We start from the raw sequence: 11035 nt of genomic DNA on the forward strand, positions 1-11035 counted from the left end.
AACATGAACGAGAATTTCATTTGAGGAGTGCTCTTAGAATTTTAAACAGAATGGCTCCCCCTAGTGCTCCAGTTAGTTTTACAACAATTAAAGCACAGTGAGTGCATGTGCAGTGGTCACACTTGGACAAATTCATTATATTCATTTGGTGCAATTAATCAAATTTTAATCAACATTGAGAGTCAATCATTTCTAACTGTCAATGCTCAGCTTGGGTCTTTTTAATGAAGAGGTTTACAGTCAACACACAGAAAAAGCACAGGAGATTTTTGAAGATGGAATTAGACTGTTTTTGTTTTAATGGCACTGAATAAAAGCCTGTGTTGTTTTGATTCAGGAAATTAACATTGAAAGTTATTGTATTTGTTTTTCAATAACACAAAATACAAAAAAACAAACAAAAACAAAACAAAAAAACAAAAAACAAAACAACAACCCAAAAAACTAACAAACAAACAAATCATATGAAAACAAAGAGAACGTGATAATAATAAATAGGCCTACCATACATATGCAAGTGAACCATTAGAAATGTATTCAAAATGAAACTCCAAAATCCCAAACAGTGCTACTTTGTGAGTCAAAATGCATGATAGAAATGCATTTGAAATTCAAAGAGATTCAGCATTACTAGTTTGTTGTGCTGGAGCAGAGCTGTAATTCATTTTCAGACTGAAAAACAATCTCTGAGTGCGCCTCCTAATTCATGACTCAAGGCTCAGTTCAAACTCAATTTTATTTACTATGCAAAACCAACAGCTGCTGGCTTTTTGTGCTAATAGTGTTTTGTAATGTCTTTGTCCAAGACAAAATGTGACTTGTGTCTTCTGCAAGGACAGAGGCATGACTTTACTCTTTCACTAAACAAATGCTAGAACTGTTTAGCTGCACAACAGATGTAGTAGGCCATGTATACTAAAGTTTGGAAAGAGACATGGGAACCTCTGCAGCTGCTTGAAATGACATTTCCACATGTTTAAAAACAAGGATTGTATCTGAAACTTTAAACTAAGTCATGCACATTGATTTGACTTTTTTATTATCCAGCTATAAATGTATCAAATATGATGTCATTATTGCAATATTGAGTTGGTGTGTTTTCATGAGCAATGGATCCAAAATATGTTAGATGACATTAGACATTTGCTCGTCTCGTTCAAAATCATTACTACACCCAGAGGCAATGTTGTAATGATGATACATCCAAAGATGGATGACAGGGCCTAGTGCTTTGACAGATCATGCAGCCATAACATTCAACTCTTTCTCTGCCTTTAAACTGCATGCATAACTGCTATCAGTTTAAACGCCTGCTCAAAGTCAACCTCTGGGATCATTACAGGCTGCTTCTTTCTACGGCAGTTCTTTGCCGAATAGGGTCTATATATATATATATATATATGTATATATATATATATATATATATATGTATATATATATATATATATATATATATATATATATATATATATATATATATATATATATATATATATATATATATATATATATATATATATATATATATATATATATATATATATGGAGAGAGAGAGATCGATCCATAGCCTATAAGGAACCTTATTAGAACAACAGGTCTAAATTATACGCTATTGTAGCAGCAAGGACTTATAAAACTACACCTGATCTGTAACATTTGTGTGGCTTGTGCATGCCATGTTTTCCTTGTCACTGTTCATTAGACGGGCTATAAGCCATACGTAGAATTGACCGGTGACCATTAACCGGAATATAGAAGGAAGCCGTCAATGCAGTGACCATAATTGGTAAAATCCCATCAGCTTCTGAGAAAATAAGCAAACACTAGAATAGAAATCGATCTTCAATTTCATCACAGCACTGCAGACCTAGCATTGTATCATGAGTGTACATAAATCCGCTGCATTCTATTTACTGTGATAAAACTCTCACGTTTCCGATAACTGCGGCACGAGCGGAGACATGCGACGTATGTTCCTGTTCCCGGATTGGCTACGCTTGCCGGGAAACCTCCTCGTGACATGCCGGCGGTATAAATAGTGTGAGCCGCGCTGTTCCTAAGCAGCCCTGGTTTCTGAGGGAAAATGTATCGTCTCGGCCCACAGGTTTTCTCCAAGATCGCTCTCATTTCCTTTTTGCCTGCTGTGCCACGGGATTATTTTCATTTTACGAGACAATACAATAAAGGCTGGTCGTGTATTGGCTGATTTTAGATCAACTTTGTACTTCTAAACTGCGCAAAAATGCCACGGACCAAGAAGAAGAACAGCAAGGGTGAGTGTGAGTGGCTATAGCGCTTATGGCCTAGTTTAGCCTGTTCTCGCAGCTGATGGGAGTTGTAGTTCTTTCAGAGTCGTTTTGTCGTTGAGTGACGTGAAATATGCGTGCAACGTGGACTACAAACGTCAGAGGTTGGCGGGTGAAAAAAACACACCTAGCTAGCTGTAATTACACAAAGCACTGCAGTTGGTGGGAAAACATGTTACAAGATATTTGTCACTTAACGTTATGATACAGTGAGTTATAACGATAAAGATATTATAACAGTATTGCTTATATTGATTTTGATGCCCAAAGCAAACGTGATCATAATATTAAAGCAAAATTGCCACGTTGTTGCTGTCAAATCATTTTAGAGCTTCATTTACAGCTTATTTAAATCTGACATACTGTAATATAGAAGCACTGAGACTAAATTGAACAAGTTCAGGCTTCATTTTATCGACCAATGTACTGTTTTTCTTTCTACGCACAACAGCCAGTATTAAACCCAGTGCTGACGTCAAACTACTGACCAAGTTGGTTAGATAACCCACTTTTGGATATTCGTTATAATGTTGTCAGTAATTGCAAAGTAGTTTTGGCTCTAAAAGTGGTTATATAGGCCATCGGAGTGCGAACATTGTGGAAAAGGCGGTGCCCTGGTTCTTCGAAATCAGCTGGCGAAAAAAAGTCCACGTCAACACATGATACAGAAATAGGCGACTTCTCTGTGCCATAGCTAAAGGGAACAACCGCATCAAATATTTAACTTGGTCAGTTGTGTGTAATATAACAGCTTATGGCATTTTAACTTGTTTTTAAAGTTGTGAATCCACTGTCACCCCAATCGCACTCCAAAAGCTATGTGAGGACGAGATCATTTTAGGATATCTGCACCGGCGGTTTATAGGAGGGACAGACTCTACTGTGAGATTGTTCATGGGTTATACAACGTGTTTGAGCTGTAACTATAGAAACAAAAGACCTTACCCAACCCCCATCTTGTTGTGGACTTTGAGCCATGCTGTCTAACCAGTACGGCAACTACTAAACAAAGAGTTCTCATTAGTTTTTACAACCATGTGCTAGTACTATAGGTGTTAATACTTTACCAGTGCTCATTCATTATATTTGCACGTGCATGTGAAAACAAATGCATAGTTTTCAATGTGCTGAAATCTATATCGCCATTGTTTAGTTTGACTCTAGCAGCCCAGTGCAATAGACTTTTGACTTCAATTCTATGCAGTTTTATACATTTTGTAATGACTTAATATATCAATTTCAGAAGCACACATTGAAAATATTAGCAAAATGGTTAGGGGAATCTTTAAGCATATGTTGCTGTCTTTTATGAACCTTGTATTAAGAATGTGAGAAGGAAGGCCATTGATGGCCATTTTAGGTGAACAAAATTCAATTGCAAATATTTTTCATTCTTATACTTTTATTGCAATGTGCTTTGGAGATTAAGTGCAACATGTAATACATGCATTATAAAATGATGAATAGGGATTTCAAAATCTGAATACAAAATGCTCAAGTAAGAAAGTAAGCGTCATGTTTGATTTGGTTGATTCAATATTTGTCATGTTGACTTATTTGACAATGTCTCTCCAACCTGATGTTGTTTGCATATGCTACACGTGTTTGGCCTTGACTCTTTTGACTAGAAACGTGACGTCGTTCACATCAGATAATGAAGGTACCAGCTGTAGTCCGTGTGTAAAGGTTATGATTTGTTTATCTAATCTTATGTTCCTGAGACACCTGTGAGGCTCTGCTAACATAATGCACAAAAATGCTCCTTTTTTAATGTTTTTTTTTTTTTTTCCTTAAATTTGTTTGACTTTCTTTTCTGTGCAGGGGGGCAGCATGGACATGTGCAGCCTTTCAGCGATGAGGACGTTTCCATAGAGACGCTCAGTCATTGCAGCAGCTTTAGTGATGGCGCCAGTGTAGCAGATGAAGGTATGTTTTACGATCAACCTAAAAAAAAAAAGCCCTCAAGTCTTCCTCCCTATGGGCATGTTTTCTTTTCTCAAGGTGCACTGTCCAGTTTTTTTGTGTTTTAAGATTTTGTTGCGTTGCCAGGTGGGGAGGTCAGTGAGGACACAGCCCAGGAAGACTTCCAGTACAAGTTGAAAGGGTTCATTGACAGCACTGTGGACAAGAGGTAAAAAATGCAATGGTTTTAAGTTCCATAATATTCTCCTAGCATAAAGTCTGTTTTAAGCTAGTTTTCATTCAAACAGCTGTAACTAAATAAATGTGTGTAGCATTTAAGCATATATAAAAGGTCAAAGATGAACTGAAGACCCAATCATGAGATCATTTAGTAATTCATGTTTCATTGCTTTAGTGCAAAGACCAGACAGGGGGCGCTGGATGGGCTGAAGACTGCCATGGCCAACCGGATCCTGTACGAGTTTATCTCTGAGAGAAGGATGACTATCACAGACAGCATCGAGCGATGTCTGAAGAAAGGTACACCGCAAGTTATAATGAAATGTTTTTTAGCAATAGGGCTGCAGGGGTTGCACCGGTGAGCGGCAGCTGCAGTGTTCTCCCACCAAACAAAAATTTCATCTCGGCTTGAATCAGTGCATACTGCTACAGTGTTTCCCACAGGTTTATACTGAAACTATGGTGGCACAAGCGATCCATATTTGAATCATTTTATTTAATACAATATTTTGCTGTGTAAATATCACTTACTTACTTGACTGAACAAAAAAAAAAAGCATGGTTTACAGATTAAAATTGCTACTTCTATGTGTTTTATATTAACAGTACAATCATAAAATATAATTTGTTTAAAAACTATCTGAGAAAAATTGTTAGATTATGGGGGAAAAAATTTGACTATTGGACAGTTTTGGTTTTTTTTAATGTTTTCATTTATTCTTTATATCAGTCCATAGATAAAAACAAAACAAAACAGCAACAACAAAATTACTGGGGAAACACTGTGCCATTGTGTCCTTGGGCAAAATGCCTCGCCTATGTATTAGCAGGATTATGTGTTGATAAATGGGGGGGGCCTTGCTTTCGTCAGTCTACCTCGGGGAAGTTGTAGCGTTAGTAGTTTTGTAAGTGGATTAAACGACAAATCATGTAGTGTATTGAAGCTTGTCAAGGGTTTAAATCTGCATTGTTCTCCACAAACCTATTGTAATATTTGCTATGCTAATGTAATTTATAGCTCACTATTAACTTGGCTTTAAGTATTGCACATATTTCCTTGGAGTGTGAAATACTCTTGTTCTTAGGTAAAGGCGAGGAGCAGCGAGCAGCGGCTTCTTTAGCGTGTCTGCTCTGTATCCAGCTGGGTTCTGGTATTGAGAGCGAAGAAGTGCTGAAAACCCTTAAACCCGTCTTCAAGAACATTTTGGCAGATGGATCAGCCAACATCCAGGCCAGGCAGGCTGTGAGTAAAGTAGTTAAAGAGATAACAATACTTCTTCAATTTATATAATGATAAATGCACCTTAACTTTCAAATCTTTTATGTTCTAGGTGGCAACAAGCTTGGGTCTCTGTACTTTGGTTGCTGAAGATGATATTGTGGTAAGTTCCCCCCCTTTGCACGTGTAGTTTGTAGTGAACACCTCTGGGCTTCAGGGGCTTTAAGTTGGTGTTTTGTATTCATTGTCAGTCAGATGGTTGTTCTCATTATCAAGCTTTACAAAGTCATTCCCAGTCTTGAGGTTTGTGATTGTAACAGCACTGGCAGCTAAAGTTGTAATAAAAGTCCCAACACACCCCTAGCAGTTATTTGTGATGGCTCTGGTATCATTTATTGTTGCAAGTACTGAGGTTGTTTGAAAGACTTAAAGCGACCTATTGTGCCTTGTGGCTGCTATAAAGTTCTGATATATGACACCCGTGGATCATTATGTCAAATTTTGCACATCTAAAAGCTTAATAAAAAGTTTACTGACTTCTGCATTAGAAAACTGAGGTGCCCAATGGGAGCTGTGAATCTGTCGGCCCCTCCTATAGATGACTGCAGATGGCACTACCGAGTAGCTGATTTTTATTTTTTTACCTTTGTACCAAAATGACAACGCGACGCTGACTAATCGTAATTGGACAACAAAGCAAGGTTATAGCTGCAGATGTTGGTGATGGTGGTGAAAACGAGGATTGATTGGCCTTATGGAGTCTTAAAGTAGTGATTCAAAAATTACATCACTAAATGTAATCACAAGCAGATAAGCGAACAACTTTTACATTATGTGCAGTAGTTAAGCAACAGTACTCAAAAAATATGATTGGAATGTGTGTCTCCATCTTTAGAAACAAAATATTTAAAATTCCTAGACATTTACAGCCTTTTTAATGACCTAATTTTGCCTTTAGGACGTGTTTTCCACCATGGAGTGCTTCGAGAGCCTGTTCACTCGGTCTTATGCTAAAGGTGATGGTACCTTTCCCTCACTGAATCCTCAGATGAGCCAACTCCACACCAACGCTCTGCTGTCCTGGGCCCTTCTACTCACCATCTGCTCAGGCAGCCAGCTCAAAGAAGTCCTCCGCAAGTAAGACCAGAATACCCTTATCCTGTAGATGTTGGTTTCTTGACATTTTATGACATGATTTCAGATGGAGGGCAGGGGCCTATATATAATTATGAGTAACTTGCATTTTTAAAAGAAATCTTTAACCAAAATGTAAGGTTCAGCATGTGTGACTTGAGTATTTTTCTTTTTGTGATCTTACTAAAAAAAAAAGAGTCATAATCTTGAACTTTGTGCCAATTTTAGTTCCATATGGATAAGCCCAGTAAATATTACCAATATTAACCATAAACCAGGCCAACACATTTGCAATTTGAGTTAAATTCTACCATAGGACCCAGTTCTCTGGCTCAATTTTAAAATCTAGGCTGTTAAATAGGTTGGATTCACATCACATTTTATCGAAATCTTGAACACTGTTAATGCTTACCAGACATGCATGTATTTTGCAGACACATGCCCAAACTCCCTGGACTGTTGGAGAGTGAGGATGTCAACATGAGGATAGCTGCTGGAGAGACCATTGCTTTGCTGTTTGAATTGGCTCGAGACATGGACGCTGTAAGTTGTATTCAAATGTTCCATTGAAAGACGCCCTTTTAGCTATTTTTATAGTTGTAATTTTAGTTTTTGCTTGCTCAAGATTGCATGTTTATACCACTATGCACCAAAATTGGCTCATCACAAGAACTGCTTTCATGTTAAATGCCTTTCTCTTGCAGGAGTTTGAAACAGAAAACTACAATGATCTGTGCGATAAACTGTCCGCACTGGCCACAGACTGCAACAAACACAGGGCCAAAAATGATAAGAGGAAGCAGCGTTCTGTATTTCGGGATGTACTGAAAGCTGTGGAGGTGATGTCTGGTTTTAACTTAAAGGTGAATTATGAAACTTTTCTGGTGGAAGGTTCAGGTCCCTGGAGAAGTTTCATAGTGCACCTTTTTATTTTATATTTTATATTCTTAATGCAGCGTGACCTAAACTGAGGACGGTCTATTTCAGGATGGGGACTTCCAGACAGAGACCATTCGTTTTGGGAACGAGCGCATGACCATTGATGGCTGGGTGAGAAAGAGGACCTATGATGCCTTCAGGGAGTTTGTCGGCTCTGGAATGAACTACCATCTACAGGTTGGTTATGGATATTTTCATTTAATTCTCCTTTAAGCATACAGGAAGAGCCCAATGAGAGTACTCGGTGCCTTTTTTTTTTTTTTTTTATTAAAATTAAGAGTAAAACAAATGATTACCATAGTTTACCATCTGCTGTATATTTATCATATCGTGGGACACTTCACTGGACTGTCCTGTTTGGGTTGCAATGATACTTCATGAGGAGTAATTGCGACTAGTTGACCAAATAAAATTCCTGACTTTTATCCTTATTCTCACGACTATACACTCTAAAAACACATGCCAAAGGACTGTTCTAAACAAACTATTTTTATTGATAGAACAATGAACAGTTTATCGTTTTCATGTGTAATACTTATTTTTGGTAAATGCATATAGAAGCTGGGATGAGAATCAGCTCCTCCAAATCCGAGGCCATGGTTCTCGACCGGAAAAAGGTGGTTTGCTCTCTCCGGGTGGGTGGTGAGTCTCTGCCCCAAGTGGAGGAGTTCAAGTATCTCGGGGTCTTGTTCACGAGTGAGGGAAGGATGGAGCGGGAGATTGACAGGCGGATCGGTGCAGCGTCTGCAGTGATGCGGTCGCTGTATCGGACCGTTGTGGTAAAGAAGGAGCTGAGCCGGAAGGCGAAGCTCTCGATTTACCGGTCAATCTACGTTCCTACCCTCACCTATGGTCATGACCGAAAGGACAAGATCGCGGATACAAGCGGCTGAAATGGGCTTCCTCCGCAGAGTGGCCGGGCGCACCCTTAGGGATAGGGTGAGGAGCTCGGTCACACGGGAGGAGCTCGGAGTAGAGCCGCTGCTCCTACACGTTGAGAGGAACCAGCTGAGGTGGCTCGGGCATCTGCTCAGGATGCCTCCTGGACGCCTCCCTAGGGAGGTGTTCTGGGCATGTCCCACCGGGAGGAGGCCCCGGGGAAGACCCAGGACACGCTGGAGGGACTATGTCTCTCGGCTGGCCTGGGAACGCCTTGGGGTCCCACCGGAGGAGCTGGAGGACGTGTCCGGGGTGAGGGAAGTCTGGGAGTCCCTGCTTAGACTGCTGCCCCCGCGACCCGGCCCCGGATAAAGCGGAAGAAGATGGATGGATGGATGGATGCATATAGAAGCCACAGTAGCTCAGTTGGTAGTGGTAGAGTGTATGTCTATTACTGATCTGGAGGTTGGTGGTTTGCATCCTGTTCTCAACATAAAAATCGGAGAGGTAGAGTTGTTGGATCCACTGACCCACAGGTTGGTGATGTAATTCTAGCTGTCATTGTGTCCAAGACGTTTGACCCACCTAAGCTTTGAGTGCCTTGAAGTTGGAAAAGAGCTATATAAAAATGTGACCAAGCCTTGAGCTTATTTGCCTTTTTAAATGTTTAAAATTCCTATTAAATTTATAATAAAAAAAATTACTAGTCTAATGTTGCAGCCTGATGTCCTATAGAATTTTGTCACAATATAAACTAGATAGCAATTTCGTAAACTAAACAATTAACTTTACTTTTTCCAGGCAAATGAATTCATCCGCGATGTTTTTGAATTGGGACCACCCATGTTAGTCGATTCTGCAACAATGAAGGCAATGAAAATCTCTCGCTTCGAAAGGGTAAGTCTGTGACCTGTGCTGTTGTGTTCTGTCACTTTCAATAGACTTGACTAATGCTATGCATCTGTGTTCACTAGCATCTCCACAACTCTGCTGCATTCAAAGCTCGGACCAAGGCTAGAAGCAAGTTCAGGGACAAGAGGGTTGACGTGGGAGAATTTTAAATGTATTTCTTTATGTCTCTAGTAACCCAACATAAACTGTCGCAGCTTAATATTTAGATCTGCCTTAAACTGAATACTTTGGGTGCCGAACAATAGCTGTGTTGGTGAAATCACGCTGGCGTCATTGGTGTTTGGCAACCAGGAAGTCGTTTGGGTGGTGTAAAATTTTAAATATAATGTAAATAATGCATGTTTTTTTTTTTTTTTTCCTCATAAGTTTTACCATTGTATATTTACTTCTAATTTGGCAGCATTTGACATTAGTGAAATTTAAGTTCACATTTGAAGACCACAAAGCTAAGATGAATTGGCACAAGTTGCACTAAGTGGTTAAGTATAAGCTGCTTATTCCTGTACAACCTTGATAAATATTGTTTGTACGTACTATGGGCTAAACTGTATTGTGTGATGTATGATGTAGTAATAAACACTGAGCTGTCTTGGTTAATACTCTCATTGTGTAAAGTCAAAATGGTGGGGAGGTTCATTGTCAAGGTGCTCTTGGGAAAGCATTGGTTATTATGGGCAAAGGGTGTATTTATTACTGAAATATAGGTTTTGTGTTGGGATGGCACCATAAACAATATTGTGATAAAAAGGGTAAACATGGGACATTTTATACAATCATGATAACCTCCAACAAAAATCATTGTCACAATGTCCTCTAGATCTTTGCTCTCATTTTCACAATTGTTTAAATGTAGAACATTTTCATATCCATAACATTTTTAAAGTGTCAGCAACTTCAATCATTATTGTGATAATTGCAGATACTTTGCCCATGATAATTATGACCAATTTTCAGTATCATCCCATGTCTAGCGTTGCGTGGCATTTTTCAGCTGTTCTTTTGACTAGTCAATTCTCTATGGGTGCACTGATCTTTTGATCAGATGCTCCTCATCACATTTTGGTAAAAATAAATTAAAAATTGTACTCCATTCTCAAGCATTTTGTCTTCTGCTGCATTCTGTACTATCAACACAGGTTTATGGACTTAAAGGTGTACTGTGTAACTTTTCTGTTGGGGAGTCTTCTCTCAAAATAAGTTGGTTACATGTCAGATCTGTGAAGCGGTAACTCCACTCACCCCCGGCAATCACATTTCCATGACAAAGAATGAGTAGCCTATCGACCAGAGAAGTTGCATAGTGCATCTTTACATGCTTCCCACATGATCCAGTTTGACAGTAACAAGCAAACCTTTTTATCAATAACCCTTGTGTGTTTTCTGTAGAACAGCAGGCTGTAATTGATCTACAGTAGCACAGGTAAAACGGTGCTCCCTTCAGTCCCCACTTCATACATTTTTCATGGCTGTCACTTTGAGAAGGAAACTCTAGTGTCTTGTACT

General features: G+C 39.1%; 1 protein-coding gene across 1 annotated transcript; it reads left to right on the forward strand.

Moving 5' to 3' along the window:
• The first annotated feature begins 1991 nt into the window (after positions 1-1991).
• Positions 1992-10627, forward strand: ifrd1 (interferon-related developmental regulator 1). Its single transcript, XM_033989586.2, has 12 exons — positions 1992-2274; positions 4129-4233; positions 4357-4438; positions 4625-4749; positions 5535-5692; positions 5781-5831; positions 6627-6805; positions 7237-7345; positions 7507-7641; positions 7790-7918; positions 9422-9517; positions 9595-10627. The coding sequence occupies exons 1-12, from the start codon at positions 2244-2246 to the stop codon at positions 9679-9681; spliced, it is 1287 nt and encodes a 428-aa protein (XP_033845477.1). The 5' UTR covers positions 1992-2243; the 3' UTR covers positions 9682-10627.
• The last annotated feature ends 408 nt before the right edge of the window (positions 10628-11035 follow it).

Source organism: Periophthalmus magnuspinnatus, chromosome 23, assembly GCF_009829125.3.
Source record: "Periophthalmus magnuspinnatus isolate fPerMag1 chromosome 23, fPerMag1.2.pri, whole genome shotgun sequence".
Lineage (NCBI taxonomy): Eukaryota > Metazoa > Chordata > Actinopteri > Gobiiformes > Gobiidae > Periophthalmus > Periophthalmus magnuspinnatus.

Excerpts from the sequence above, each read along its gene's own strand:
- ifrd1 (XM_033989586.2), top strand. The coding sequence starts at position 2,244 with ATGCCACGGACCAAGAAGAAGAACAGCAAGG. Across the intron at positions 5,832-6,626 it reads TTGCTGAAGATGATATTGTG|GACGTGTTTTCCACCATGGA; the intron begins GTAAGTTCCCCC and ends TTTTGCCTTTAG. Across the intron at positions 7,919-9,421 it reads GAATGAACTACCATCTACAG|GCAAATGAATTCATCCGCGA; the intron begins GTTGGTTATGGA and ends TACTTTTTCCAG.